The sequence below is a fragment of the Lissotriton helveticus genome, chromosome 12 (genome assembly GCF_964261635.1).
Source record: "Lissotriton helveticus chromosome 12, aLisHel1.1, whole genome shotgun sequence".
NCBI lineage: Eukaryota > Metazoa > Chordata > Amphibia > Caudata > Salamandridae > Lissotriton > Lissotriton helveticus.
This window is the reverse complement of record NC_136073.1, coordinates 285,121,478-285,138,352: the sequence shown is the minus strand read 5'-3', so window position 1 is coordinate 285,138,352 and position 16,875 is coordinate 285,121,478. Positions and strand designations below refer to the sequence as shown.

The window sequence follows — 16,875 nt, the reverse complement described above, 5'->3', positions numbered from 1 at the left end:
AAGAAGGATCTAGAGACCCGATGATGACACAGTTAGGAGATTCCTCCCCACCACAAAAATTACAAATAAGGGAGAGCGGCACCCATGAAGCATTGAGGACACCCCCCGGTAGCGAACAAATAAAAAGCACTTACCCCTGATTAACCAGGAGAAGGAACATCAGAAAAGCACACCTACCAATGGTCCTTTAGCTTGCAGAGCATTAAACGAAGCCGCCCAACACACAACAATGAAGCGGGTTAGCCATATACAAGATGCATTAAAAGAGCCTCAGCATTCACTAAGCATAATTTACCAACACAATGGCACAGAATAACACCAAGAAACCTAACGACACAACGTCAATCTTGCAACATAGTACTAAAAGCTACGTAGGCTAAACAATGCCAACAACACAAGGCCAGAAGAGCACACTACTTCTAACAGGGATCTCACTCAGTATGTAAACCACGAACCTTATAATGAAGAAGAGACAGACACCATAATCTTTTCTCCCTATTACAAATCAAGAGGTCGAATAGACATTTTAAATAGAGGAAATGTACTATGACTTCTGCAATCTATCCCCAACCTTGGGAATATTGGATCTACTGTCAATCAAATTTCTGCCAAACAGTAGTCAGTCCAGCCCAGAGGTTACCAGAATTAGATGGAAAACGCGAGAGAAAGCAAGTAAAATAATACAGGAACTCAATACTTTCCAAAGTTGGGGGATAGTCTTGAAACCAGTGCCAAAACCACCTTATCCAGTGCCACTAACAACAAAAACAGCAAGCTTTCCTTAGTTCTAAAAGGAGCAAGGGGCAGTTCTCTAACCTGCATTGACTCATTTTTCGCCTACGAGCAATTGGCGGAGCATATAACGAACAATATCATCAGCTCAACCAAATTGACATCGGAAGTCTAATTTACAGAATTCACGACTGGCAAAAAATTAGATTACCATGTGCATTTGGAATATAAATGGTTTAGCACCCAAACTAAATGACGAAGAAGTCCTAAATTACTTAAAACGCTTTGACATCATCTTTATTCAGGAAACCTGGGAAGAAAAACCCTCCGAGCTACAAGGTTACACTTCTAGCTTTATTCCGGCAATAAAGAGGTCGGACTTTGGACGTCGCTCAGGGGGCGTACAGTCCCTATTTTCAATAACACGAATAAGTGAAACCTGTCCTTTAAAGATCTGCATGACTCCTCCAAGCTGCATTCAGGTTTCAGAGGTAAAATTGTTCCTGAATCAAACTGCACAAAAGGTAATAATGATAAACGTCTATGTACATCCAAAATACTAATTAAAAACAGCTAAAGAAATGAAGAAAGAACTAAAAGGAGTAATGGAGGAAGAGGACACTGAACACATCATCTTGGCTGGTGATTTTAACATGCACCTCCTATGGGGAGATTATGATGGCGACATCGCACAGGAACTCACAGACGCATGGGGAATTCCAGCTTAAGGCCGGGCAAAAAACAGTGAAGCAAACACGATGTTCTAAATTTCTCATTCAGGAACTGGAACACCTAAATCTAAGATCAGTAAACAGTCGCTATAAGGAGGACAACCCACCAGCTCCCACATATCACTCAGCAAAAACATCGACCCATCTGGATTTTACTTTTATGTCGTTATCTCTGTTTAATAAAATAGCCATTTTCAAAATAGGCAATAATGTATCTAGTGACCATATGCCACAGGACCTGACACTAAAACCAAAGTCAGTCTTATCACTGGAGGCTGAAAAAAATATTGTTTCAGTTGAAGCAATAAACCTCAAGCGACTAAGATGCAACTCAACCAACATGGAGGTAGTTTTAAGTACAGCAAAAAACATTCTAACCCGAGCACAGGAAAACTCCGCTCATCCGATGGATAGGTGGGATAAATTCACCACGTCACTTGGAGATAAAATTCAAACTGGGACTGACCAGAAACAGAGGAGCAAGGCTGTCTATTTAATAAAAATGGCTATGATCCCTGTCTCAAAAAAAATTAAACAGATTATAAATTATACCTTAAGGCAACTCCGCAAATCACCGGCAAATCAAAGACTGCAGCAATCTCTCTGTGAATCAAAGGCTCTTTTAAAGCGAAGGAGATGGGACAGGAAAAGAGCAAAGAACAATGATTTGTGGGCTAAACTACTTTATGAATCGAACATAAAAATCGTGCCAAGTTTTGGAAATCTATTAACATACTACAACGCCCAACCCATCCTGGTATAAACTCTAATATCTCCAAAGCAGCCTGGATCGATTTTCTCTATAATCATTTTGATGAAACTAATTCCACACCAGTTTTAATCCCTAGCCCGAGAACTGAGAGAGTCATCAAACCTCCAAAGGAGACGTTATACCAAAACCACGTCTTTCCAGACGAAAACTTCTGGCAAGTCTCCACCCAACAACAAGGGGAAATGGATTTAAAACTAGCTCAATGTAACGTCACAAGCATAATAGAGATTTCCATCAGCCTGGAAACAACCTTGATCCAGAAACAAATAGCAAAGGGAAGACTGGCAGGGGTACCAGGCCCCAACGGCATTCTGCCAAAACTGTTCAAACACGATCCCGAATTTTGGAGAAATGCGTTAGAACCTGTTTTTAAATACGCATTTGAAACATCCACAATCCCAGAATCTTGTAGAGGTTCAATTATAAGCCCAATTTACAAACAAAGCAAGAGGTCCGAGCCAAAAAACTACGGATTGATAGCCCTCATAGACATCGAGGCTAAATACTTTGCGGGGCTTATTTTAAACGACCTAACGACCTGGGCTTCAGAGAACCACATCATTTCACCAACACAAACAGGGTTCCGGCAAGGTCAAGGCACAACAAAAAATAATATGTCTCTAACTTTACTTATGGACGCAGCGAGACAGGGTGAAATACCCCCTGTGTCTCTGCTTCATAGATTTTACAGCCGCCTTTGACCACGTGGACAGAACAAAACTTTGGCAAAAACTACATGGTAGGGGAATATCGTCCCCGCTTTTGGATCAGCTTAGGAACCTGCATACAATCACATTGATAAGGATAAAGCTTGGTGCAGGGACTTATGTATCCAAAAAAATCCCTACCTCAAAAGGGTTAAAACAAGGGTGCGTCCTAGCCCCGTCGCTTTTTAATCCTTATCTAGCCGGCCTACCAGGGGAAGTGGACAAGTGCAAAAATCATGCATCAAAATTAGGAAATATAACCCTATCAAACCTGTTATATGCTGATGATTTGTTTCTGATAAGCCAGACCCCCATTAGATTACAACACCTCCTGAATGTGACTCACAGTTTTTTGCAACGAAATGACTTGAAAATAAATTATAGCAAGACAAAAATAAGGGCAGTGAACCATCATAGGAAAAAAAGCTTTAATTGGTTCCTGGACAGTCACTGCTTAGACCAAGCACCCAGCTACAAATATCTGGGATTAATACTAGATCAAAACAATTCTTTCAAACTACAGATAGAATCCTTGTGGAGGAAAGGGGTAATGACATATCCAGCTATAAAACCTCTAAAGAAGCTCCTGCCGGACTTAACACTTGACCCTTTAATAAAAGTCCTGCAGGCAAAACTTCACCCTACAATAACATACGTTAGCACAGCGATGAAAGGCAAAGACACAACAGCTGTAGAGAACACAATAACTAACGCATATCGAGCAATCTTTCAGCTCCCTAAGTATGCTTCCCTGGCCCAAATACGTTTAGAGTTTGGGCTACAAAAACAATTAATTGAAAGACGTAAAATGCTGGCATAAAATTAAAGAAGCAGAGGAAGGGTCCTTGAATAACCATATTTGGACTGAGTTACTCCACCCTAAAAAATCGCCAGCTAGAGATTACCTGCAGGAATCTATCAAACTTTTAGGTCTGACAGACCTTTGGAGCATTACTGTGTCACACTCCGTATTTAAAAAAGCTGTAACAAAGGTATCCCATCAACTGTCAGTCATAGAGGATAAAAATACGCTATCCAAACGATCTCATGGCTGGGTAGTACTAAATACATATAAAGCCTTAAAACTGCAATCATACTTGAAAATCATAATAAAAACAATCACCAAGGAAATATTCTTAAAACTCCGCTTGGGGATTGATGCAATTAATCAGTTTCTTCCTCCTTGGGAGAGAAAAGGCAGTGACCAGTCTTCTCCCCTCTGTGGCTGCGGAGTGGAGGACCTATTACACATTATCTGCACCTGCAACAACCTAAGGGATATAAGAATAACCCTTTTAAAACCTATGTTTAGACAGTATGGAGTTAGGACCTGCAGACAAGTGGCACTGCTGTGTTTCAATCCAGAGAGAGTGCAGCTAAATTGTTGACTCACAACGTTTTTCGACATAATAGCTAAGAGACTGAAAAATTCATGCACGCTGCCCTTGGAACATTTAACAACAGAAGCTTTACCAAATGGATTAAGTTACTAAAAAGAATAGGTGGCAGAAGATTTACCAATGGAGCCAATGCCCTAAAAACTCTTCTTCTTCTCTTCAACTTAAAGCAGTAAGTCATGGTAAAAAATACGGACCTGCCTCGGTGCCTCTCATCATAATCATACTGTAGTGGCGTATCTTGGTGGAGTGTTGCAAGATTGTTGACAGAAAATATGTGTCAAGGCAATGACACTGAAGAATCTTTCCATGTTGGCCACGGTCCTCTTTACAACCACACTGTGATTATTTGGAAAAATGTTAGATGGTACACTGGAAAAAGGTCTAATAGTTCTGGTCAATGTCCTCTTCCTGATGTTAAATATGTGACCTTTTTAATAGTTTTTTTTCTTTTTAAATATACACGAACAAGTTGTTTTCAATTATGTTTTAATGTATGCAACAGTTTGAATTAATCATGCATAATAAACATTTCTACATTTATACACTGAGATGTTGCTGAGGATGTGGGCAGTACCACTACACTGCTGGGGACAGGACTACTTTGTGTACCAGAGAAAATGTCTTGCTCTTGTTCACCTTCTACCGTGATCATATCTTCTACTTCTTCATCCCCACCAACAACAATGGGTGAAGTTTAACTTTTTCTAGGCTAAGTAGGTGCGCCTCCCACTGGATCATGAGGTGTTTTTTCAGATGGGTTATTTGGCCTCAGGTACCATAGTTTGTACCAAGCTTACCCTGACTAACACCATGTCAACAAATTGAGCATATAGCAACGTTCTCCTCCTTACTGCTGACCGAAAAGAAGTCCCAAACTGGAGAGGTGAACTTTCTTGTGCTGCTGGAGGTGCCACTTGCCGAGTGAACTGGAGGGTGTTCTGGAATTTGACTCTGTGAGGTGCCAGTTCTACTCGTTTATGTTTTAAAACCCAAAACATAAATAAAAGGCATTGTCATTTACAATGCCAACAGCTCAAACTCCTGTAAAGGTGAGACCTATTGCATTGCAAATGCTTGTTTTAAATTGTGATTGTATGTATGTATGTATGTATAGGCGTTCTTATATAGCGCTGTAACTGTCACCCGACGGGCATCCTGGCGCTTAGACTGTTATGACGCAGAGCATGATGTTACCAGCTTCCATCTATTTACATTGTTCTGGGGAACAGGTGGGTCTTTAATGCTTTTTTAAAGGAGGAAAATTCTTCCAGGCCCCTCGGGCCTAACGGTAGAGAGTGCCACAGCCGCGCTGCGGCAATCCTAAAGGACCGACCGCCCATCCGGGACCTCAGAAACTTGGGTACTACCACCAAGTAAGCTGAGGCCGACCGGAGTGGTCTTGAAGGGATGTATCATGAAAAGAGATCCTGCAGAGGGGACGGGCCTTGACTGTGTAAAGCTCTGAAGACCAAACACAAAGCCTTAAAGTTCACCCGTTGAGAGATTGGCAACCAATGGAGGTCCCTAAGTGCCTTGGCCGAGGAGTCCAAGCGGCGTCGCGAAAGTGCCAGTTTGGCAGCGAAATTCTGTACTCGTTGGAGTTTTCCTAGCAAAGTAGCTGGGGCCCCCAGCAGCAGTGCGTTACAATAGTCGAGACGACTTAAAATTATGCTCCGCACTACCTCTGGTCTTGCCTGTGCCGGGAGCAGGGGTAAAATCTTTCGCAAGGATCCAAGTAGAGCCATACATGTGGCCACCGTTTTATTTACTGATGTGTCCAGCTGAAGGTCGGAACTAAACATTACCCCCAAATTCCGAACCGAATCCGTAGGCAAACTGGTACCTTGGAAATCAGGAGGCCAAAAACCCTGCGGTAGGGGTCTGGGGGTCCGGTCCATGGAGCAATGTAGCACCTCGGTTTTCGAGCTGTTAAATTGTAGGGAGTTGTTACCCAACCATTCTGCCGTGGTGCTCATGCATCGATGGAAGACCTCCTGTGACACCCCGCCCTTACCTTCAAACGAGAAGATAAGTTGGGTGTCATCGGCGTAGTTGGTGACTGTAATGCCAAACGATTTGATCAGTGTGATCAGGGGACGGAGGTAAAGATTGAAAAGAATGGGGCTGATGGCCGAGCCCTGGGGTACTCCCTGACCAACCCTCTTGATGTTCGATTGAAAGGGTGGCAGTGCAACTACCTGGTGCCTTTGATCGAGATATGACACCAGCCATTCAAGGGCCAAGCCCGACACCCCCGCCTCCGTTAATCTCCTGATCAGGATGGCATGGTTGACCGTGTCGAACGCGGCCGACATGTCAAGCAGCACTAAAAAGGCTGCTTGACCCTGGTCTGCCCGCGTCCGAAGGTCATCAAGAACAGTCACCAGTGCCGGCTCTGTCCCATGTGCCGGTCTAAACCCAAACTGAGCCACGTCCAAACAATCATTGATCTCAAGAAAGTTGGAGAGATGTTTTGTGGCCAGTTTCTCTAGAATTTTAATAGGGAATGGCAGGAGGGAGATGGGCCTAAAGTTTGCTGGGCATGTGGGGTCCAGATTTTCCTTTTTAAGCAGTGGAGAAACCACCGCCAGTTTCCAGCAATCTGTAACCCGTGCTGAGGTGAGAGACTGGAAGCAGATGGAGAAAAGTGGAGGAAACAGCTCTTCACGACAGAGTTTCCAGAATTTGGGTGGGAGAGGATCAGAGGGTGAGCCAGAAGACACCCCGTCAGCCAAAGAGCAGAAGTCCTCGAAAGATGGTAGAGGAAAGTTGCTCAGCTCACCTGATTTAGTACACTCCTTCCTATTCTCTAGCGAGATGGAATCGTGCACAGCACAGCCAGTCGAGGAGGAAAGATTGTTTAAGATGTTGGCAATCTTGTCCTCAAAGGCTTGTGCTAGTGAATCACAGAGAGCTTGAGAGGCCGGGATGACATTTTTGGTGCAGCCGGGATGGGCCAGGTCCTTTACGATCTTAAATAAGGCCTGAGATTTGTTTACGGCTGTCAACAAAGGTTCTTCTAGGAATCTAACTTTGGCCAACTTGATCTGGGTTTTATAGGACGCCAACGCTTGTCTAAAGAGGACTCTGTGTGAATCCAGGTACTGTTTCCTCCAGGTCCGCTCAGCCTGTTTGCATTGGAGCTTGAGCTGCCGAAGTTCTTCCGAGTACCATGGCATGGCGAGATTAGTCCTATCTTTGATTTTCCGCAGCGGGGCCAAAGAGTCCAGAGAAGTTGAGATTTGCTGACAGAGAGTCTCATAACTCACGTCCACATTCACTCCCAGTACGAAGCCATCTGGCAGCAGAGAGGGCAATAAGGTTTGTTTGAGGAGTCTGGACCATTGTCTCCCCATTCTAGTGCCCGCCACGCTCCCTTTCTTTAAGAGAGCGCTAGTGCACGAGAGGGAGAACTGGACGAGGGCGTGATCCGTCCAACACTGAGGCAGGACGTCAAGTATAGAAGCTCGACCAGCGTCAGCAAAAAGTAGATCAAGAATATGGCCCTTTGAATGGGTTTTGGAAAGTACCAGTTGTTGTAGCTCAATGTTATGACAAGCTTGGACCAACTCTGCGTAAGCCGTCTGGGTCGATCCCTCTGACCAAAGATTAAAGTCCCCCAACACCATCAACTTTGTGTGGGAGTGGGAGAGATCATATATTAAGTCTATGAGCTCAGGTACAGCAGATAGCGAGCTAGCCGGGGGTCTGTAACATAGTAGACCCGTCAATAGCACGCCTCCATGGTCCTTGATGGAGAAGCCCAATGTTTCGCACCCAGTGATAGCCTAATGTTGAGCTGAGTGAAGTGTAGAGTCTGTCTAAAGATTATACCAGTTCCACCTCCTCTGCCTCCCACCCTAGGATTATGCATTATTTTGAAGCCAGGGGGACAAGCTGTCCCTAGTTGCACCGAACAAGTCGGTGTTGTCCAGGTCTCTGTCATGAAGAGTACGTCAAGATGGAAGGACTCAATAAGTAACGCAATTTCTTCACAGTGTTTGATGAGTGATCGCACATTCAACAAACCACAGGACAAGGTAGCTGGGTGCTTACTGGAGAGGTTGTTCTTTTGGTTGCTAACTAAACCGAGATTGAGACATAGAAGTTCATCACGGGAATAGGAGCGCTTTAGGGGCGTCCATCATATATAGCCGTAGACGCAAGAGTCCTGTAGTGCGATCACTATCCCCCCAACCAAGATGGCGCCAGCAATTCGGCACTTCCTGGTTCCCTCACTCACCCAAGATGGCGGCTACCAACACCGCAACGCGATGTCCCCGAGAGCCCTAAGTGCCCTGAAGCGATCGATTTCCCGCAAAATGCGGAATGAGGTCACAATTTATGGTGCAGGTAAGAGGGTAAGAATGGTGCTAGATAAAACGCGATAAGCGAGGTTGTTTTTAGCTCGGTCCCACAGTGGGACATGAGGGAAAGATGGAACGGGGCAAGAAAGATGAGGAGGTAAAATGTAAATGAGTCTATTTTGCAGGCCTAAGAAACATCCTTATTGAAGTTTTTGTCTGATTCTTACTTTCTAAGAAATATCACATTTCACAAAATGTTCCCAGTTTATTCGATGTCTTAAATTACTTTTGAGCATTAAAATGTCAATTGCTATTGGTCGTTAGTTTTTTGATAATGTTAGCTTCAGGAAAACATGAAACAGTTCCTGGTAAGGCTCATGTGAAGTTATCACCCCTCAACAGTGTATTTTCTTTTTGTTGCAGGTTTTTACTGTGATGTCTATTTTTAGCATCATGAGGTATATAGTTTTCATTGGACCCTATTCAGTGAAGGCTGGAATGGAGGCAAAAGTTTCTCTGCACAGACTAAAGGTATGTTACATTAAAACTATGGGCCCTGATTCACAAATGTAAACTTACTCTTTTGTGTTAGTTTACATTTTTTTAAGTATTCGCAAGCTACGAGTTACAAAGTAAGTTTAAATCAGGCCTATGGTTTATTTTGCATTGTTCTTTCTTTTCTTCCCTGACTACAGTCTCTGCAGTCGTAAACCTACTGTTAGCTCGTAGTTTACCTTTATGAATCAGGGCCTATCGGTTTAAGATATTGTTTTGTCATGGTCAGTATAATGAAGCAAAAAGTAGCTTAAATTAACTTTATTGGCAAAAGCATAAAGACCTCCTGCCACATTTGCTTACAATCTACAACTGTTCTTCCAGCTGCGAAAACTAGAATCTTGGCGAGAGGAACATTCCAAGGTTGACAGGAGAGGGGGTGGCAGGGGAAGTGGGAATAGGAAAGGTAAAGGGGATAAAGGGGGCTGAATAGGAAAGAGCAAAATGTAACATTTCTTCCTTCCACAACACTAGTGAAATGTCCAGTGAGGGAAAGGAAGCTGTATAAAAAAAAGAGGTGCAATAATGCAAAGGAATCAACAATACACAGAGATTGCAAAATAGGAAGATTACCTTTGTTCTGATGCTAGGTAGGAATGTCAACAAATGTCATAGTCTTTGAGCCAAACAGGAGCTCTACATGAACAAGAGTACAAATATTCCCTATTAGCAATAAAGTTTTCATAAGAACCTTCAGAATGTGCACAATAGTTCACCATGTGCGATGAGTCTTAAAGATGACTACTATTACTGTGGCCTAAATTGTCATGTGAAATTCTATCCATGCTCCAGGTCCTATCATCTTCCAGCGTGACCACATTGTTTTTAACATCAACTATTTTCATAGGTTTGGAGAACTTGCTGTCACTAGAGCGACGGGAAATAGGAAGTTTGACTACTAGACTGTTCCCAACCCTCCAATCAGAAACTTTAACTGCATTTTTTAAATCATATCTTCTGGTGTACTCTTCCTGATGTTGTTTAACTTGTCCATCTGTTTGCTCTCTGCATACCCATTTAGGTTTGCCTCCTTCCAACCAGTTAGGGATCATTTTGTTTCCAGGTAACCTACCCTTGAGTGCCAGAAAAGAAGAAATATTCGTCACCGAGTTTGGTGTAGTGTGATAAGACCAAATCATATTTTTAAGTGTTTATTTACAGGTTTTCCAGAAATGTGGGCCAACTGAATACACTCCTTTATCATACGATTTACACGTTCTAAAAGACCATTGGCCCATGGACAGCTTAAAGCAGTCTTCGATGGCTAATAGACAATGTCTTAAAAAAATCTTGCATTTCATCTGAAGTAAATTGAACACCATTGTCTGAGATAATGGTACTGGGAACTCCTTCAGTCATAAAGGCATCAGCAAAGAATTCAATCAAAGATAATGTGCTGATTTTAGTGCAGACTTTTAAGAGGACCAATAAAATCCAAACTAAGTTTGTCCCATAGTTTTAGAGGTACAATTGCAGGAGACATAGGAACAGCTCTTGTGACCTTGGTTTTGTCACTTAAAGCGCAAATCATACACTCTTTGACCTTGTTCTTTACGATTCTATCCATACCTGGGAAGCAGTAGGACACTCTGACCTTAGACTTAGTCAGGTTCCTGCCCAAGTGGCCTTCATGAGCACGTTCTGTAATTCTATCCCAAAGATCCATGGGCGGTACCAGCTTATCTTTTCTCATAATTCTCTCATCTACAATACTTAATTGATGGGGAATTCCCCAGAAATCCTTCTAATCATCTTCTAAGCACCCTTGTTTCAAAGGCCAACCATAAACAATTTTTTCCTTAACTTTTTTGAGGACACATCATTGCTTATGCTAACTTCCCATTCTTCCTTGGAAATACCAGGAACCCCCACTAGCATAACTTGTTCTAACATGCGGTCTACATCCGTTCTTTCTCCACTACACAGTAATCTAGATAAGCAGTCAGCTACTACATTCCTAGTTCCAGGAACATAATCAACTTTGAAATTGTATCCTTCAAAGCCAATGAGCCATCTGCTTATTCGAGGAGTGGTATTTCCTCTGCCTTTTGTCGGAAAAATGTGTATAAGCGGTTTGGGGTCTGTGCGTACAGTAAAAGGTAAACCCCACAGGTAAAATTTAAAATGAACAATAGCCCAGGCCACTCCTAGCGCTTCTCGCTCTACAGTGGAGTAATTTCACTCTGCATCTCTTAACGCTCTTGAGGCAAATGCCATGATATTCTCTTCACCATCTGTTATTTTACTGAGGGTTGCACCAATGCCTTTGCTACAGGCATGAGTTGTTAGGAAAGTTTTGCCTCTAGGGTCAAAGTTACCTAAAAATGGTGCATTCACAATGGCCTTCGTAGTGAATTCAAAAGACTCCTGGCAATCTGAACTCCAAACAAAGTGTTCCCCCTTTTTCAGTAACCCTCTCAAAGGAGCTGTGATGTCAGCAAAATTTTTAACAAACTTCGTCATCTACTTGACCAACCCATGGAAGCACTTAACTTCCTCTTTGTTAGTTGGCGCTTGCGCTTCCCTCACTGCCTTCACAGGATCTAATTTCGGCTTAAATCCACTCTTCGAAATGGTGTGTCCCAAATAATCAACAGAATCAACATTACATTTGCACTTTTCTCTCCTTATGTTTAAACCAGCATTACTGAGAGCCTGCAAAACGTATCTTAACGTGTTATTGTGATATTCACTTGTTACTCCATAAATTAGAATATCATCTTGGAAACAGAGTACATTTTTAATTCCTTTTAGAATCTGATGCATCACTCTTTGGAAAACTGCTGCCGCTGCTGCAAGACAAAACAGCATCCGGCAGTACCTAAACACTCCAAAGGGCGTAATAAATGAGGTTAATGACTTTAAATATTGATGGAGTTCTATCTGGTGGTACGCTTAGGAGAGATCTATTACACTAAAATGCTTAGCTTCCTCAATCTTGTTGATCATCTCATTGATTCTAGGGAGTGGGAATCTGTCTACCCAGATATTTGCATTAAGGTGTCTTAGGTCCGGAGCACCGGTAAAGGGACCTTCTGCCCTAGATGTTTGATGCCAGACGTAGACTTAATCCATATGTTTGCCACTTGTGGGGCATTATGCGCTATTAGAAGAGAGATATCTATCGTTCTCTCTGAAGTAATGGAGACTAAAATAGAAATTACAACTGCAGAAATAATTCTGGGGGTAGATAACGAGAACCACCCGGATAACATAAAGGGTTTTTTGTTTGTTTCTATGGCCGTGTTTCAAATTTGCCTAGCATCTGGATGGTTAGATAAGGTTCCACCATCCTTTCAACAGTGGCGGGCTCGACTACTCTCGACTTATAGTCTGGAGAAAGCAATTTATGGCAGGAAAGGTTTAAAAAAAAAAGAGGGGTTTAAAAATTTGGTACCCATTAACTCATTGGATGGATGGTCTATGATAGACGGTTTAAATTGTTTATCTAATGTATTACTGTGAATATTAATTGTCTTGTATATCTGGTCCCAAATAATTACTCGCTATGTTCAGTTTAAGAAGGGAAGGGGAAGAAAAAAAAGGGGGAAAAAATATATGTATATATATATATATATATATATGTTACATGTTCAAACTATGCATATATCGGACTTTGTATATATTTATAAAATTATTTGCCTGTATTGGAGGGTGGGGGGGGGGTGGGGGGGGGGGGGGGTGGTGGGGGGATAAAATGTTAAAATCTCAATAAAGAACTTTTTTTTAAAAAAAAAGGTGTCTTAGGTCAACACACACGCGCAAAGCTCTTCCACCAGTTTTTTTAAGTGACAACTATTGGAGCCAACCATAACAAGCTCTCTATTGGTTCATTGATTTTTTGGCTTACTAATTTTTCGAGTTCTTTCTTAAGTGGTTCATGGATCAAAAGAGGTATTGGCTTGACTTTGTGTACTACTGGCACCTCGTTTTCTTTCACCTTAATTCTGTGTTGGAAATTCTTCAAATGGCCAATTTCCTCACAAAAAATATTTGGAAATTCATCAAAAATGTTTGAACAACTATCACTTCTGTTAACTGTTAAGACTTGTTACGGGCTGTTGGGGTCAAGTTTTATTCCTAATTCTCTTTGGTGAGCCCAACCTAATAAACTAGATCCTTTTTTTGCTAAATACACTTTATTCAATGTGCTCCGATCTTTAAAGGGTATTTTCATGTTTAACATACCTACTAATGGAATTGGATCTTTATTTTAACCACTTGGTTTAATGTCAGCTTGTTGAATGACATAACCTTTTCCATAAAATTTCTCTCCAAACATATCATAGTCAATCAAGGTATATGGAGAACATCAGTCAGCAAATACACTTACATCCACTCCATCTAAACCAATGTTGCACGTAGCATAGTTACTCTCTGTACCCTTCATCTCATTTACAGCATGAAAAATAAACATGTTACCAGCTTCATTTTCATCCTCAATTGTATGTACATTCTTCTTTTCAAATGTCACATGTTTACATAATCTGGCAAAATGCCCCCTCTTGTTGCATTTCTTACAAACTACAGATCTGGCTAGGCAGTTTGGATTATTTGCAAGGTAGGTAACATTTCCACAATGGTAGCACTTCAATTTTTCGTTCCTTTCATCCACATCTCTCTTTTTGCTCGTGGACACATTTAACTTTAGTACTCCTTCACTGGGATCAGCTAATTCGCAGTTGTCAATTTCGTTCCTTAGTTCATGAACGTTGTCAGGAATGTTGCTCTATTTAATTTCTTTTATACACTCAGCTCTATGTTCTATGCTTTTTATGCATATTGCTATTCGCCCTATGTGGGAAGGGTATGCCCAGACGTGGGTCCCGTGCTCACTACGCCACTGGAGTCAATCTATCTTGGCTGATGACGGCTGATAGCCAGAAACTAGCCCTAGGATGCTTGATTTTGGTCCAGGGAAGACATGGCTTGGTAGTTCGGGCTGGACTGTTCCCATGAGGCACAGGGTCAAGGTTGATTTGCATATGGCCATGTCTGAACTGGGGTGGCATGGTGAGCAAATCAACGATGGATTAAACCCAGATCTGTGACTGGGTGTGAATGTTTTGCCAATGTGAAACATTCCATCGATCATCTTGTGTGTTTTGCTATGCTTTTAGCAGCATTGTGGGCCTCTTTAAGTTCTAAATTACTGGTCAAAAGCTTTTCTTGTATTTTGGGATTATTTGTACACTTTACAAGTTGATCTCTTATCAAAGAATCCCCTAACGTACCAAATTGACATTTATTAGCAAGACCAAGTAAAACAGCAAAATAAGTTGAAACTTTTTCACTTGTCCCTTGAACTCTTGAAAAAAAATTAGGAAAGAGCAAATTATAACAGTTGGTCTAGTGTTTTTGTGTGTTAGACTAAAAATAGAAATGAACTCCTTCACAACTCTCCCTTCCTGGCAAGCATGCTGAAGGGTTCTCAAGCTTGTACACACGCTGTCCTCATAAGAGACCCATCCTTGTCAGGGCCTGGCAGGGTTTACTTATGCTATGGGGACTGATCCGGTCCTGGCAGCGTAGGTTATACATGTTCATACACATAGACCCATGCGCACACACGCGCACACACACTCTAACACACGCACCATCCTCATCATTAAACCACTTTATTCGGTTAAGTTAAAACCATAAAAGTACAAACACAAAAATACAGACATATTTGTGCAAAAATACAAAATACAGTGTCAACAATATAATGCAATCCGGCAGAAGCAGTCTATGTGCAAAGAAACAATACAGTACTAATCAGGTAAAGTGCATTCCAAGGCAAAAGTGACAGTGCATCCAAGAAATTTGATATCAACCTCGTTAAAAATATCTCATTAAAAGTATCAATCATTAAAATTTATAAGAAGATAAAAACAAATTGTCTAAAACCTCGATAATTATGGGCTATCCTTGCAGCTATTTCTCAACCTAACAGCTGCCATAAGAAAACTGGCTATATAAAAAATCTCATTGGGGTCATTTAATAGCTGTAGATATAATAAGGCTGGCTTTACTTGGATAAAACCCTTTCTTTTTAATAATGGGAAAAGAAACCTCTTTCTGATCTCACTATACAAATCGCAAAACATTATTAGGTGCATTGTATCCTGGACTGAAAAGTTGTCACAGCTACATGGCCCTAACTCATTCAGTCTGCATCACCCCTTGGAATTCCCTAGCGAAAGGTGAATTAGATTAAAACGAAAACGTGTGAGGAGTACACGATGAAAAGGCCTGGTAACAATTTTCAGGTAGGGTTCCATTGAAGGTGAAGTTTTTAAAAGGTAATACGTTTTTACCGTTACTTTTGTCAACTCCAATTCTTCCCGTTGTACTGCCCATAAATTTAAAAGCTGTCTTTTCACCCAGCTGAGATCCGTTCTTGTGATTGTTTCGGGATCATCAAAGAGGTCCTGTCTACCAACTGTTGCCAGTGTTTCCCTTACATAAACAAGCGGCCTAATCTTGTACACATAATCCAAGATGAGGCAATCCTTAATCAGTCTATGATTAAGATCTAATTTGGGGTTAAGCCATAGTTTAAGCCAGAAACTAACTGGAGCCAGCCTAAGTGTATCCGTTATGTACCCATCCCCAATTCCTGATGGACAACATAGGTTGGGGTTGATTGTGGGACCGATAATATACCCCGTAAAAATTTGTTCTCCTCTAGCTGTATCCCCTCCATGGGTCTATGCCCCCAGATAGAAGAGCCATATGTGGCAATTGCAATACATTTAGATTTATAAATATTCAATATTGCCTCAACAGGTTTGGTCTCCAACCGTTTTGCAAACCCATTTAGGGCCGCAATTGCCCTAGCCATGCCATTAACCTTAGTCTTGTGTTGAGCAGCTCATGTCCCATTATCATCAAAAAGCACCCCCAGGTACATAAAAGAAGTTACCCTGGTAACTTCGGAGCCTTCACAATAGAAAACCCTGCAATTTCGTTTACTCTGGCGGCCTATACTCATAACATGTGATTTGGCTATGTTTACCCTTAAGTCCAGGGATTTCATAAAGTTTCCACCAGCAGCTTCTGTAGGCCGACTGCTGTACGCGATAACAAGACAGCATCGTCGGTGCACAGAAGCACCGGCAACAGTTCTGACCAATTTTAGGGACATCTAAGCTGACCACATCTAAAACTTACACAAATTATTAATATAAAGAGTAAAAAATAAAGGAGCTAAAATACAACCCTGTCGGACTCCGCGCCCAGAACGAAAGTGCCTAGTGTAATTTCCATCCTGATCTATCTGTACCCATGCAGAAAGGTTCTGATGCAGGTCGGCTAAGAAGTGAACAAGACTCTTTTACATCCCCATCTCTAGAAGGACCATCCAGAGCTGTGACCTGTTTACCAGGTCAAAAGCTGACGATAAATCCATAAATGCCAGCTGGAGTACTCCCCCTTTGGCTGAGGTGTATTTGCCAATTAACAACGATAAATTGAGGCACTAGTCTTGAGTCCCTCTGCCACTTCTAAAACCGTATTGAGAATTCGATATTATATTATTCTCATCTAACCATCCCGTCAATTTGCCTAAGGCCACCCTCCCCAAAACTTTTACAGCCGAATCAATTAAGGAGATTGGTCTGTAGAATCGGGCATCTCCTCTGTTGCCCTTTTTAAAAATGGGGACACACAAATCCAGACACCTCAAAT

The 16,875-nt window shown here is 41.8% G+C and overlaps 1 protein-coding gene across 1 annotated transcript in view; it reads left to right on the top strand.

The window, feature by feature from the left end:
• LOC144798009 (ATP-binding cassette sub-family C member 12-like) overlaps positions 1-16,875 on the top strand; it is a 2,245,771-nt gene that overhangs the window by 713,300 nt on the left and 1,515,596 nt on the right. The window contains exon 9 of the mRNA XM_078668799.1: positions 9,073-9,180. Within this exon, the coding sequence (XP_078524925.1) occupies positions 9,073-9,180 (108 nt within the window). The remainder of the gene's footprint in view (positions 1-9,072; positions 9,181-16,875) is intronic.